Source organism: Brienomyrus brachyistius, chromosome 21 (genome assembly GCF_023856365.1).
Source record: "Brienomyrus brachyistius isolate T26 chromosome 21, BBRACH_0.4, whole genome shotgun sequence".
Taxonomy (NCBI): Eukaryota; Metazoa; Chordata; class Actinopteri; order Osteoglossiformes; family Mormyridae; genus Brienomyrus; species Brienomyrus brachyistius.
The window spans coordinates 18,740,445-18,755,939 of NC_064553.1; the positions used below are offsets into that span (position 1 = coordinate 18,740,445).

Consider the following 15,495-nt stretch of genomic DNA (forward strand, 5'->3'; position numbering starts at 1 on the left):
CACGAGGCACGCCGTTTTGGACAGAAACAAAGAATGGGGAAGTGATGCGGAATCTGTGACAAATTAAAAGCGTTCTGTGTGCAAATTCACCCGCATTTCGCAAAGACAACAAGAGTGCTTATAGACGCATTTGATTCTTCCTTCCAGTGAGAATCAAATGCGTCCCAAAGTCATCTGATCGTGACAAGAAAATGAAAATACCACATGGATGATATAAATTTGACTGCATAAGTGGGGCTCGCTCGCTGACCGCGAGTAGCCTCGCGGGCCCGTTTGCAACGTCATAGACGTTACTCCAGCACGCGCCACCCCGAATTATCCAATCAGGGGCCAGGATCGGCCTATGCCTTGACGACGTTTCCTACTATTACCCCGTAGAATTCCGAGGACCGGTATCGGAAGAAATAATTTGCTTCGGTTTTTCTGTTTGCGTCGTGCATTACCGTATTTCTTATTTTCTCTACAGGTTGTTATATGTTTGTGATTGCTTACTTTTCCAGACAAAAGCGACCGCTGTTGTGAAGATACTCATAGCTAGAATAAGGTGAGTGTATTGTCTTGGTATTTCCTATCGCTTTAACAACCTTAAATCCAACAGATAGGATTTGCAGATATGGTAGGTACACAGCCCGTTTAACCAGCTTACTTATCTTATATTCCCATTGAATGTCGCTGTCTGATCTCGAGAATCTAGCAGGGTTTTGCTGTTACATCCTCATTTGTTGTACAACGTTGCAGATGAGATATGATAACGTTTAATAAAACTGGCCTATGGGAAAGCAGGGAGGAGGCATGTTAGTGGATATCTGCGTGCTTTAAAGCATCGTAATGTGCACCTCATCGCGCCATCGGAATAATACCTTTTAACGGTAAGGTGTTTTTTCTGGATCCGACAGATTATAGGACTGGTATGTCCGAGATACTTACCCAGTTTTACATTTAGTTGATTTGCTTTTCAAGTGAGCAATCAGCTTCGTACAGGCAGGTATGTAATCAGCCATTTTGGCACTTAAAATTTGCCAATATGACAAATGCCAGCTATGTAGGACCCACTATTAGGGCATGTCAGGATCCGCTTCAGCAAACGATGCTATGTCATTGTGGAGGAGTGCCTTGCAATTGGGGTGACAGCGAGTCTGATGACCCTACTGTACCACAAAGATCATGCCGATTTCGATTAAAGACGAAGCTGAAATGAAGCAGTCATGCTTCCTGCCTTTCCTTATAAATGCAAGCAAAGGATCCATGATGGTAAATTTGTTGCACAACATTACATTTGTTGCCCAACCTGTCTGCATGCTTGTTGAGCACACGGCGTCCATTCCCGTCAATCTCCGGTTTGCACGGCCCCAGATGGCTGGCAAGACCCACAGACCCCGTTTTCTTTCTCGAGCTCTGCCTTCCCAGCCACATCTATAAACTCAATGTGGAAAGTTTACCTTGCTTCCTACGCGGCCTTTTAACACCTATAATCGAAGGCAATTCCTGTTTGGGACAATTATTTTAATTCTGCAGTGGGTGGAGAGATTAAGGACACACTGAGTCATTGCCCAAACTCGACACCTCGCCGTAATCTGACAGTCATTTAGAGTGACCTTTCACATTTTTTCATTTTAATAATAAAGGTTCTCTGGTTTGCATAGCCGTTTCTTCCTATAGCATTATCTGCCATGCTTCGGTGACACATCGTCATGCCTGCAGTCCAAGGCTCATAGATCTTTCCTGCTTGATCCTGGGTGACACGTGAATGCTTGACGACATCTCCACACTGAGCTGCTGGCTTCTTTAAGTAATTCCTGAGGAGATTAATGGCATCCGGGGAGGGGTGTGTGTGTGTGTGTGTGTGTGTGTGTGTGTGTGTGTGTGTGTGTGTGTGTGTGTGTGACCGTAGCCTGCTTCGCCATCATCATTAATGAGGGGCCTGCTGGTGTGTGATATCTTTGACTCTGCACTGATAAAATCGGCCACTCACCCGAGTATAGAACTCCTGTGGTCATCTTTGGGGTAGTTTTACATTTCCGTGTGACTAAACCTGAAACTGTCCTGTCATGTTTACAGGGTGTACATATTTGTGTGTTAATTTGGGGACTCATGCAATTTTTGACTGAGATTTATGACCCCCCCCCACCCGCAGGACCTTAAGGTGGGTTGTTTTGTCACTGTCACCTTTTACCTACTTTGGACTTGGCTTGCTGAGATCATCCACGTGAATGCGCTAAGTTTGTTTCCTATGAAAATTGTGGTATAACTCGCTACTTCTGTAGCTGGGAAGGGAGAGCCCAGCGGCTCTGACTGCGGGTCCTTGGTGCTGTGTCCCGGTGAGGGTTAAGGCCATTATCTCACACGTCCCTTTTTCAGTTCCGATGACGGGGGTTTCTTTCAACTTGTTTTGGTTGGCATTTGAGGGCTTAGAGTTCTTGATTCTTGCAGGAAGGTTAGTGACATTTTCTCAGTTTTGATTTACTTGTATATGCTTTTTAAAATGAAATCATTAAAAAGAAGTACTTGAGTTTTTTTATGTTAGTTCAGGGTGTATCCCAAGCCCAAATATTTTGGCATAGACTGTAGGTCAAAAGGACAAAAGATTATTCTTTTTATAATTTTTTCCCTTTGATAAGTGTCTGAAAGATCTCAAATGTACATTTCAGTGATGCCTGGCTGACCATCTTGGCCAGGCTCTTGGCCATCTCTCATGTTTTACTTTGGTTACTTTGGTGCAGAGGGTTCGCCCAGCAGAGACGTCATCACAGGCCTGAGACTCGCTGCTCATCCTCGCCCCCCCCCCCCGCCCCCCCACCATGAAGCTGAAGTCGGACGTGCACCCCCTGCTGTCGCTGCTCTTCCACTGTGTCGTCTGGGTCTACTCAAGCATCATCTTCCTGCCCTGGTCCCTGTTTTCTGGTGCTTCAGTCAGACAGAAGCGTGCCCGCCGCAGCAAGGCGGTGCCAATGAGGGGCCCCGCAGGCCCCTACAGGGCTGTGAACAGCACACAGTGCCTGGCCAGCTCACTACGGCCCGGCTGCGACACGCTGGACAAGGTGTTTGCGGCCTCGGCCAAGCTGTTCCCCCACCGGGATTGCCTGGGGACACGGGCGCTCCTCAGCGAGGAAGACGAGCTGCAGCCGAATGGGAAAGTCTTCAAGAAGGTCAGGGCAAATGTCGGTGCTAGCTCGGGGGGGAAAGGGGGGCGGGGTATGTGACATGGCTTTCCTGGTGCATTGTGGGAACTGCCATTTGAGTAGAGGTACTAGGAGATTAATTGGATGTTTAATGGGGTTAGACAGGCAGATTCTTAGGTTAACCTTAGTGGTTTTTACTGTCAATGTTATCAGGTCTAAATCCTGTGATTGTGACGCATGGTGGTCACATCGATTTGTCACTTTGAACCCATCGAAAGTGATGCCATCCTTCTTCCCAGGCAAATAGTGGTTGGTCCGTCTTCCCTCATTATGATGGCATTACTGTCTTCTTGCTTGATGCCAATTTGAATTTCTCAGCAGGATTATTCCATGGAACGCACACAGTTTGATACCCTTCCCTCTACTGTAAGCTGCTTTATATATAAGTGTCAGATAACTGAATTTTAAAAATGCTAATTGGACGACATGTTAGCTTAGTCCCTGGCACTAACACCATAGGCCTTCAGGGTCAGGGGTTCGAATCTCACCTCCACAATGTTTGGAGTGTCTTGCTTGCCTCCATGTTACCCTGAGCAGGGTAAGTGTTTAGAAGATATTCTTAGTTTTATTTACAGCCTTTTCCAAAACAGAGCTAAAACACTCCAGCTTGTAAACTTATTTACTCCTCAGACTAATCATATGATCTGGTTTGTAATGTGTCCTGGCAAGTTGGGTTTTTGTATCAGCCAAATCAAGCAGCCTGTTATTTAGTTATTTATGTATTAGCCTGTTATTCAGAGATTTGCTCATTCCAGCCTAGTTTATGCAACAGTAATTCAGAACAGTAGATTCTGGACCACATATACTTATCCCATGCAAAATCCCAAGATTATAATTTTATTTTTTATTAAGGCAAATTAACTTTCCTCCTGAACAAGGTGTCCCCCTACCCTATGAATTACTGAATGAATGTTACATCTATATAGCGCTTTTACGCTCAAAGTAGGGCTGCACAATTAATCACAAAAAAACACCATCTCGATTCATACTTCTGTACGATCTCATTTCACTAAAACATGTTCACTCTGTGAATGGTGTGTGAATGTGCCCTGCGATGGGCTGGCCCCCCATCCTGGGTTGTTCCCTGCCTCTTGCCCATTGCTTCCGGGATAGGCTCCGGACCCCCCGCGACCCAGTAGGATAAGCGGTTCGGAAAATGGATGGATGGATGGATGTTCACTCTGTATTGGGATCCACACGAACCACAGGATGGGCTCCCCCACTGGTCAAAACCAGCACCTCTTCCAGCAGCAACCCAACTTTCATAGTTGGTCTCCCATCCAAGTACTGCCCAGGCCTAGACATGCTTAGTTTCAGATGGATTAGTCTGAACTGCAGGTGATATGAGCCTCGGCTCTTAAATCACCACAGCGCTGTCATGGGGAGATCGTATGTACACTATATGGATTGGGATTCCTGGCCATTACATTATGACATCCCATTCTACATCCATAGACATCAATATGGAGTTTGTCCCCCCTTTGCAGCTGTAACAGCTGCCAGTCTTCTGGGAGGGCTATCCACAGGATTCTGTAGTGTGTCTATGGGAATTGTCAGCATGACCGATACTGTTCCCACAAAGTTTGAAGTATTGAATTGTCTAAAATGTTTTTGTATGCTGGAAGATTAAGAGTTTCCTTCAATGGAACTAAGGGACCAAGTCCAACATCTGAAAACAACTACATACCACTATCCCTCCTCCACCAACCTTTACAGTTGGCACAATACAGTCATGCATGTGATGTTCTCCTGGCATCCAGCAACCCAGCCTCATCCATCAGACTGCCAGACAGAGAAGTGTGATTCGTCACTCTCCGAACACGTTTCCACTGCACCAGAGTCCAGTGACGGCGTGCTGTTCACCACTCCATCTGACGCTTGGCATTTCACTTAGTGATGTGAGGTTTGCATGCTGCTGATCAACCAGGGAAGCCCATTCCATGAAGCTCCCAGTGCACAGTTATTATGCTGGGGTTAATGCCAGAGGAAGTTTAAAACTCTGTGGTTTTTGAGTCAACAGAGCGTTGACACTTCCACTTTGCAATAATACCCCTTACAGTTGACCTTGGAATATCTATTGGGAAAGAAATTTCACAAAGTGACGCATCGCAAAGGTAGCATTCTATGACAGTACCATGCTTCAATTCACTGAGCTGTTCAGTTCGACCCACTCTTTCACAAATGTTTGTAAACCTGACACACGCAAAGCCCAATTACCCTCAGCCTGTGCACGTATTACGGAATTCAGCTGGTTAACAGCACTAACATGCTATATTGCATTGTCATTCAGCAGACACTCTTATGAAGTCTAATAAAATGAGCTAACTTAGCATCTCTCTTTTCGCTCTTATATGTAAGACACACACTGAAACCCACTTATTCTTTGCTATTTTACTGTTGTGGAGGAATGGAACCAAGGCGGTAAGTCTGGTGACCTAGAAACATTAGCGGCAACTTTCTGACATGGCTCCAGTGTGAATGCCGAAAAATAGGAGATTACCATGTTCGAGAATGGTGGAGGGGGGGGGCTGGCTTCTTGCCCTTTATTGACTACATTGATATCAGTTGGGTGTACATTACTTTACCGTTATGGAAGTGGAAATGACAATGTGTGTGTCCCAGGTTGTTTTTTCGTATTTGACTGGGGGTCACACACCTGGAAAGTCTCACTTCCCACAGCAAACCCTCTAAATCGGCCTCAGACACAGGTGTGTGAGGTACAGTTAGGCTGTTATTACTTTATTAACTGAAGCACTGCTAACGGAGAAACCGTTGAGGTTTTAGTTTAGCGACCACTAAAATACATAGTTATAAGTGCATAACTGAAAAATAACTAGCCAAAATTAATCCATATAATTGTTTGTTTACCTGCATAGACATGGAGGGGGAACATGCCATCACTAAACGGTAATAAAACAAAATAAAACACTTGTACAACAATGGTGATACGTTGATGTCTGCATTTCTTATTAGTGGCACCCACCTATAGCACCCCCCCTCCCCCATTACATTGCCCCCATGCCTTGCGATCCACAGGAGATGCTGATGGATATATGAGGCTCACAGTCTTAATGCATTAAATGTATGAAACATCACATTTTAGTACATTTTTCCTGGAGGAATGTTGGGCTGTAACTGAATTGTTTTAGCTTTTTTTGTATAAACATGCATCCATCTCTTAAACAGTGACCTTTAACCCCTGACCCCTCTCTATCACCCCCTGCAGGTGATCCTCGGGGACTATGAGTGGCTCTCCTATGAGGAGACCTTCCAGGCAGCAGCGTCGTTTGCCAGCGGACTCGCTGCGCTGGGTCAGAAGTCTAAATGCAATATCGCGATCTGCTGTGAGACACGGGCCGAGTGGATAATATCTGCCCAGGCCTGTTTCATGCACAACTTCCCACGTGAGTGTGACCCCTGCACTGGCATGTTGACCCCCCTGCACTGGCATGTTGACCCCCCCGCCCGCCACCCCGGCATTCTTCCAGCTTTATGATAAACACCCAAGAGCCTCGTCTGTTTCTCCCCCGCTTGTTTTTCCTTTCTTCTGCCATTCCACTTTGAATTCTGTTTCTTGGTAGTGGTCACCCTGTACTCCACCTTGGGAGGCCCAGCAATAGCCCACGGCCTCAACGAGGCAGAGGTGACACACATAATCACCAGTAAGGACCTACTGGAGAGCCGGCTGAAGGTACGCTGTCTCACCTGCACTTAGCCTAGTGTGTTTGCCTTTTTAATCTATACTGATTATGTTACATGTAGCTATGAACCTTCCGGGTAGCCACTTATCACTTACTCCCTAAAGATTGGGATTAAAGGGTTTTCCACTACCCCTGTGTGAACTGCTCAGCTTCACCTCCAGGATGCCTAGCTCCGTTAAGTAACTGCTTATCGCATCTTTGATTAGCTACATGAAGAGAATTGTTGAGAGTGGCCAGGGATGGTGTGTATCTTCATGAGTTAGGGTTAGGTGGTGGGTTCAAATCCCAAACCTGTTAGACTGACCCCAAGCCTTAATCCCTCTTTTGGGGTTTTTGGACAAATTCGGCGTGTGCAATCAGTGACAGACATTAGAGATCATCAGCTGGAACTGGCAGTGCTGACTTTCCCCATTTGGAACCTTAGCCGATCCTGTTGGAGGTTCCCCGACTGCAGCACATCATTGTGGTGGACAAAAAGCCGATGGCCTGGCCCGGGTATCCCAGAGGCATCATGGTCCACAACATGACTGCAGTGCAGGAGCTTGGGGCCAAGCCTGAGAACAGTAAGCAGGACGATGTCACCGTGGTCTTGCTGAGGAGGGCTGCTGTGCTTGTCCACCTGCACAACTCCGTATCAATCGCTATGTTTTTTCCCCCAGTGTCCCGCCCCCGACAGCCGCCCCGCCCCTCTGACATCGCTGTCATCATGTACACCAGCGGCTCCACCGGCATTCCCAAGGGTGTGATGATCTCCCACAGCAACCTCATCGCCGGGGTGACGGGCATGGCCGAACGCATCCCTGAGCTTGAGTAAGAGGCTGCCGTGTGGTTAATGACCAAACCAAAGATCAATAGCTAGTCCCTCATTACTGGGTCAAATGGAGAGCCTAGAGCCTCCCAGGAACCGCAGGGGTCAAGGCTAGGCACACTGGGACACACACACAGCCATGCTGTCCTGTCAATTTCTAAACAGAATGTACTTCTAGAAAGAAAAAAAAAGTATCACAGACCAACAGGGGATTCTCTAATACACAGAGTTGAATATTAAGAATAACAGGCATGTTTTTATTGTAAAGGCCATATTGATGCCATGGTTGTGTTCTACACAGTGAGAACGACACCTACATCGGGTACCTGCCACTGGCCCACGTGCTGGAGTTGAGTGCAGAGATGGTGTGCGTTTCTCACGGATGCCGCATCGGATACTCTTCTGCCCAGACACTGGCCGACCAGGCGAGCACCCGTGCCCACCTCATACCCGCTCCACACATGTCCAAGCCACTGAGAGACCTGGCTTTTCATCTGACCTCGTCAATGTGATTCCGGTTTCTCAACAGTCCTCAAAGATCAAGAAGGGCAGCAGAGGGGACACGACGGCACTCAAGCCCACACTGATGGCTGCAGTGCCGGTAAGCAGTGGGCACGACCCCCCCCGCAGCCTCTCTCAGATCAGCATTTTAACCACAAGCCATAACCCCTTCCCCACAACTCACAGGAGATCATGGACCGCATTTACAAGAATGTGATGACCAAGGTGGAGGAGATGAACCCCCTGCAGAGGACTCTCTTCGTGCTGGCCTACAATTACAAGATGGAGCAGATTTCTAAGGGTTACAACACACCGTTGTGTGACCGGTATGGTCAGATACAAGCTCCACACACAGCCCCAGGGCATGTGTGGAATTCAGTGTGCTGCCAGACCTTTGTTTCTGTGTGTACAAGCCTGTCTATCTATCTATCTATCTATCTATCTATCTATCTATAGTCATGTGAAAAAATTAGAACACCCCATTAGATATTTAATTCTTTATTAAGAAATATCAATATTAAATCTTCTTGACCTTCTCAAATTATATCTGTAGGTAAAGGTGATGTGATTGTCTCACCTATGCAAAAACAAGAAACAAAAGGAAATTAATTAAGATGCCAATTCCTACTGAGGAAAAAATTAGGACACCCTGTGCCCTAATAGCTGGTATTTCCCCTTTGGCTGAAATTACTTCAATGAGTCGTTTCCTATAACCATCTATCAGTCTCTCACATCGACTGGCAGAAAGTTTTCCCTGCTCTCCAATGCAGAATGTTTGAAGGGTGTCCTGCATGCACTTCCACTTCAAATCACCCCACAGCATCTCAGATCCCGGCTTTGACTTGACCATTCCAGAACTCTTAATTTCTTTCTTGTAAGCCATTCCTTGGCAGATTTACTGGAATGTTTCGGGTCATTGTCATTTTCATGGTCCACCCCAACTTCAGCTTCAATTTCTGGACAGTTGACCTCACATTGTCCTCAAGCACCCTCTGACATGATGAAGGATTCATAGTGGATTCTATGATGGTGAGCTGGCCGGGTTCTGCTGTAGCAAAGTAGCCCCAAACCATGACATTTCCACCCCCCATGCCTCACAGTTGTAAAGAGGTTCTTTTGCTCAAAATCTATCTTTGGTTTACGCCAAACATGTCGTCTGTTACAGCACCCAATTCAATTTCAGATTCATCTGTCCAAAGCACGTTGTTCCAAATGTCCCAGTCTTTGTCTAGGTGGTCTGGCAAACTTCAGTGTTTTTTGACAGCAAGGGTTTCCTCCTTGCACAGCTCCCATGTGAACCAAACTTGTGCGTCTCTTTCTGATGGTAGATGCATGTACCTTGACATCAACTGTGGCAAGAGCTTCCTGTATGACCCGTGATGACATTTTAGAATTTTTGGAGACGACTTTCAGCATCTTGCAGTCTGCTTTTGGGCTGAAATTGCTAAGACAACCAGCCCTGGCCATGCTGGCAGTGGTTTTAAATGTTCTCCACTTGTAAATTATTTTCTGGACAGTAGAATGGCTGATTCCAAACTCTCTTGATCTTTTTATATCCTTCCCAGACTCATGCATCTACAAGCTTCTTTCTGAAGGCCTCAGAGAGCTCTTTGGATCTCATTATAGTGATACCACTCATGTTAGCAATCAAGAGCAAACCAAACAAAATGTTTGTGGTTTAAATAAGGCAGGATCCACCAAAAAGCTCTGTAATGATGTTCCAATCATTTTCACCTGATATGGTGCCACCAGAATCTAATTCTAAGAATTTTAAATAGTGATGAATGTGAGTGTTCTAACTTTCTAACCTTTTCCTCAGTGTAAATAAGCATCTTAGTTAATTTCTTTTTGTAAAGAAATGTATTTGTTTCTTGTTTTTGCATAGATGATGCAATTACATCAACGTTATCTACACATATAATTTGAAAGAAGATTTAATATTGATATGTTTTATTAATGAACTAAATGTTTAATGAGGTGTCCTAATTTTTTCACAAGACTCGGTCTGTCTCTTTGTCTATCTGTCTGTCTTGATCTGTCTCTTGGTCTATCGGTCTATCTTGATCTGTCTCTGTCTATCTGTCTTGGTCTGTCTCTCTAATTTATCTAGTTATGGAGGCGTAGAGGTGTAACCATGAAAATTGTGTGAAAATTGCATGTAAACTGCGTGCAAACTGGTGGCGGTGTTCAGTATATTAACACACAGCTTGTAACCCCGGGATCCCCAGGCTGGTCTTCCGGAAGGTACGTTCCCTACTGGGGGGAAGGACGCGCCTGCTGCTCTCAGGGGGGGCTCCACTATCGGCTGCCACCCAGCGCTTCATGAATATCTGCTTCTGCTGCCCGGTGGGCCAGGGCTACGGCCTCACCGAGACGTGCGGTGCTGGCACCATCACCGAGGGTGAGTTGCAAGGCCGCCCACCTGCCAGCCTGTCGGCTAAACCTTCAGCTAGACCTTGACGACCATGTCCACATCCACTTGTTTTGCAGTGTGGGACTACAGCACGGGACGTGTGGGAGCTCCCCTCATCTGCTCAGAAATCTCTCTCAAGGACTGGGAGGATGGTGAGTGGCCTTGAATGAGTCTTGACCTTGAAGCCTGAGCGATACAAGAGAACCTGATGATTGACACCCTTGTCCCCAGGTGGTTACCACAGCACCGACAAGCCATACCCCCGGGGCGAGATAATCATAGGGGGGCCCAATGTCACCATGGGCTACTACAAGAACGAGGCTAAGAACCAAGAGGACTTCTTTGTGGATGCTAAGCGGCAGAGATGGTTCTGCACAGGCGACATCGGCGAGTTCCACCCTGATGGCTGCCTGAAGATCATTGGTAAGGAGGATCATTTCAAAATGCAGTGGTGATACTGTCTGTGAAGATAGACAGAGTGTCATGAAATGCAATCGTTTATGGAGACATTTCAGTGCAGGGAGGCTTAGTGGGAGCCCCTGTCATTTTAAACCTTCACAGTGGAGGTTTGAATCCCAGCCCTGCAGTTAGAATGAAGGAATGATGGATGTTTTTAATGCTTACCCACATAGCATACATACATCCTAGCCAGCGTCTTCCCAACACGCACAAGATACAGGTAAACTATGTAACCCTCAACTTGATTGTTAATTTGCAAGACGTCAGCAAGCCTACACTAATCTGAATACGACCTATTTGCAGCCTTCCCACAATGTTTTTCTGCTGCCTAATACGTTACGTTTTCCCACAGACCGTAAGAAGGACCTGGTGAAGCTACAGGCCGGGGAGTACGTGTCGCTGGGCAAGGTGGAGGCCATGCTCAAGAATTGCCCCTTGATCGACAACATCTGTGCTTACGCCAACAGGTCGGGCAACCAGTCATCAGGCCCATAGTCATTATGTTGTACCAGACCTAGTTCTCAACACATTACATCCGTCTGGGCTCTGCACTATACCTGTTCTAACATTTGGAAGGTTGTGAGTTCTAGTCCCAGGGCTGGTTAAATAATCAGATTACCAGTGGGCCGTTGAGCGAAACCTTTAACCCCAATTGCTCCAGGGACTGGCTGACCCTACTCACTCACTTTTATGCAAGAATCTTCTGCTAAGTAAATGTATGTGATGTTCAGTATCTGTCTTGGTCTCACAGGATTTTTATCTGTGTTGCCCCCTTGTGCAGTGATGAGTCGTACGTGATTGGTTTCGTGGTGCCCAATCAGAAGCAGCTGACAGCTCTAGCGGAGCAGAAGGGTATCAGGGGCTCCTGGGAAGACATCTGTAACAATCCCGTGATGGAGCAGGAAGTACTCGCAATAATAACAGAGGCGGCCGTCTCAGGTAGGGGATCTGGCAGGCAGGCCTGCTGGGAGGCTCGTCAGCAGGGAGGCAGGCCGGCCGGCCAGGCAGCTCATTGGCAGGCAGGCCGGCCTACATTTAACGATGCAAGTTAGCAAGGGTTTCTGTTTCGGCAGTGTTACTCATGTTCAATTCTGCATGGCACGAAATTTAGATGAAACATTTCATTTTAATAGCTTAAGAAATTATAAAGTGTGAAAAAAAATCCAAATACTGTTAAGTCAAGAAAAGGAGACAATGTCATCCTCAGAATCAGTATACTGCTAGCTCAGAAATTTACTGGACTGTACAAGAGCACTATATGGATGTAATATCCGTTAAATACCTTAAATATTCATGTCATCACACGTTTTTTACTTGACCTTAAAATGCTTACTAATTGACTTGTATCCAAAAACTGTACTACAATCGATATGAGCCAATAATAATTTAGCTTTTTCTCTGACATGGAAAGCTGTGTGCTTTAAACTCTCAGCTTCCCTGGGCTGCTTGGCTCTCTCCAGACACCAGTGGGACATCCTGTTAATGTTAGCCAGACTCGGTGATGCGTTTCCAGCCATGACACACGTCTGTCCTTTTTAGCTCAGCTTGAGCGCTTCGAGATCCCCAAGAAGATTCGGCTGAGCGCAGAGCCGTGGACACCAGAGACTGGCCTGGTGACTGACGCCTTCAAGCTGAAGAGGAAGGAGCTGAAGACTCACTACCAGGACGACATTGAGAGGATGTACGGAGGAAAGTAGGCAGGCCTGGGAGGAAGCTGGTGTCTGAGCCGCCCTCCCCCCCACACATATACACACACCCACCCCCCCACACTGTCCTGCCCTGCTACAGTGCCCTCTCAGTAACCTGGGGGAAAAAATACTTGAAGTAAGACCAAAAGGAAAAAGGAAATGAATATAGGATTCAGCAAACAAAGATCTGCTCGGTCCCGCTGAAATTGAATGGACAGTGACTGTCGCTCAACCAATCTGCGTTTCGTTAGTCAGTTTCTTCCTGAATGACTGATCTCTTTTTTTACTTCAGGGTTTGAGTTTTTCAAGGAATATTTTGTAAATGTGTGTGGAGTGCTTTTTTGTTTTTTTTTTTTCTGTGTATAGTCCATGAAAGATTCACAGTTGAAGCCATGAGAGGTTCCGTGCAATACTGTCGTGTTAGTATTGTCTTTGCGTACTGTGTGTGTACGTTAGCAGTGACACTCACCGGCAGTGAGAAGAGGCCGTGTGCCACTCTGCCCGCCAGGACAGTGAAGGAGCCTAGCTTTCTGCCCGCGACTCTGACAAACGACCATCTTCTCAACCGTGCTTACCTCAAAGTAGAGCATGCGTCCTTTCTGGAGACCCCTTTGCAGGCACGTGCCGGCCATTGGGAAGTTCGGGAAGTTTTCCAGTTAGCCGGTCTTGTGAGGGAGGTCTCTCTCCCCCACCCCAGCATTACATTGCCTATATACCAGAAGTGCATGACCCTCGGGTGGATCTCACTGCGTTTCCAGGTCGATCGCAGGAGATAATTAATGGATAAAGTTTTATGTCATTAGTGGACAACCAGTTGATCACAGTTGGCGAAACATACCAAGGGTGACCCCCAACCCCCCCCAAAAGGGGGTTAGGTTCAGTGTCTGGGGGTTGATGTCCATTTTGCAGCTTTAAGAGACTGAACCTGGCACTGCCTGCTGCTTAAGGTTGACGTGAAGAACGAGTGACACCCATATACTTCTCCTTTATGTTGCAGCCTTTATTTATTTTTCTGAGTCCTGCCTAAGTGATTAGAGGTTGGATGGAGGATCGTAAGGCTTTCCATCTGAGCCCTGGATGCACCAGGTCGGGGGGGCTTTATGTCTGCTGCTTTCTGGACAAAAAAGATCAGCCTGTATCCAACAAAGGGCACTGGCATTGACTGTCTTAATCAGCTGAAGCGAGTTGCCATCCTGAAGCAAACATGATTAGGATTATATCCTCTTAGGGATCCTCTCTTGTGTACATTCTCCCCTCCTCCGTGATGCATGTTTGCCTAAACTCTCACTGGACCGGGAAGCTACACAAGCTCATGGTGGAATCAACCTGTATTTAGCAGTGAAACGGTAATTGAAATATCTGCACCCAGCCTGGTTTTGCATGGTTTACATTTTGTAAATTTATTGAGCCAGTTTGTTACTCCAGGACAAAACCGATGGACTGCATTTCCCCACGTACTATAATAGTCTTAAAGGGTATTTTAAAAAATGGAAATCTCAATGTATTTTTTAGTGCAATGGTCTGCTGAAGAACAAGGCGACAGAGAACAGTGGCTGCCGCAAATTTGCCAGCAGAAATAGCACCAGTGCAGTACTGTGAGAAGTACAGTATTTGTACCTCAGGAGAAGATTGCCTGTGTTTTACTAATACGGAGTTTACATGGAAATAGGAAAATGTAATAGTGTGCACATGCACAGAAAGTCCTGTTTGCTTTGAATCCAGAGAGCATGATGGTGGGAAAAGAGCATCATGTTTTATATGCTGTACATGCTGAAGGGGAGATGTTTGTGGGGGGGGTGCACCATGTTACTCTTGTGTTGTATATACTTTTGATCGATGCTTGTTAGACGTCCCAGATGTACAGCTGTAATATACATTTTAAATCTCTTATATTTGTTATATTGACCAGTTTTGGGGTCTTCTTTCCATATTTGCCTGAAAACTGCCTTGTAACAATATTTGGTAGGGTGTCCTGTTTTATTTATTTGTAATTTGGCCTTAAATTATGTAATAAAACATAAATTTTGTGCTTCATCTAAATGTGTTTATCAGTTGTGTTTTAATGAATTCTCGCTGTTTCAGCAATGATTCGAGGGTGTCTGCAGTAACGTGCACTTTTTTACTTTTGTACAAAATCTCTTTAAAATATCACGACCATATTATTTAGGAATATAACTCCATTTAATCAGACAGCATTAATATCCCTCCATGGACTGGATGCCAGTCCATCACAGGAGACACACTCACACATGCAATAATACTCTTTGGGCCAGTGTTTCTTAACCCAGTCCTCAGCGACCCCCCCCCCCCCCCCCCCACATTTTTGCTCCCTCCCTGAGGAATACTGCCTTGAGCAATTGAGAGACACCTATTATTTTAATTGAGTGTCTTTGGACTTCAGAGGGAAACTGGAGTACCAGAAGACAACACAGTCAGGACATGCACTGTTGCCTCACACTTTGAGAGTTGTGGGTTTGAATCTTACGTTGGTGTGCATTGAGTTTGCATGACCTCCCCATGTTGTGCAAGTTCCTTCCCACAGTCCAAAGGCATGAAGTTAAGGGAAGTGGTGTCGCTCAACAGCCTGTAGTCTGTGAGTATCTGCATGTGTCTGTGTGCCCTGCAATGGGCTGCTGTCCATCTGCCGTGTGATTTCTCCTGCTGGCCAGTAACATGCAGTTAGGTGACCAGGTATCTCTAAATTGCCCACAGCGTTTGAGTCTGTGCCCTTTGCATAGACTGGCAT

At 46.2% G+C, this 15,495-nt stretch overlaps 1 protein-coding gene across 2 annotated transcripts; it reads left to right on the top strand.

Annotated features, from left to right (window-relative positions):
• On the top strand, positions 1 to 14,789 carry LOC125716646 (fatty acid CoA ligase Acsl3-like). Of its 2 annotated transcripts, XM_048989202.1 has the most exons (16): positions 1 to 544; positions 2,721 to 3,146; positions 6,406 to 6,583; positions 6,761 to 6,870; positions 7,305 to 7,443; positions 7,540 to 7,690; positions 7,990 to 8,113; positions 8,218 to 8,289; positions 8,376 to 8,515; positions 10,418 to 10,590; positions 10,680 to 10,754; positions 10,834 to 11,025; positions 11,414 to 11,528; positions 11,843 to 12,000; positions 12,601 to 12,742; positions 13,747 to 14,789. In XM_048989202.1, exons 2-16 carry the CDS (start codon positions 2,799 to 2,801, stop codon positions 13,763 to 13,765), a joined length of 2,136 nt encoding a protein of 711 aa, XP_048845159.1. In that variant the 5' UTR covers positions 1 to 544; positions 2,721 to 2,798; the 3' UTR covers positions 13,766 to 14,789. The 2 variants fall into 2 exon arrangements, with proteins under 2 accessions (XP_048845159.1, XP_048845160.1); XM_048989203.1 differs by having other exon boundaries at positions 4 to 544; positions 12,601 to 14,789.
• The last annotated feature ends 706 nt before the right edge of the window (positions 14,790 to 15,495 follow it).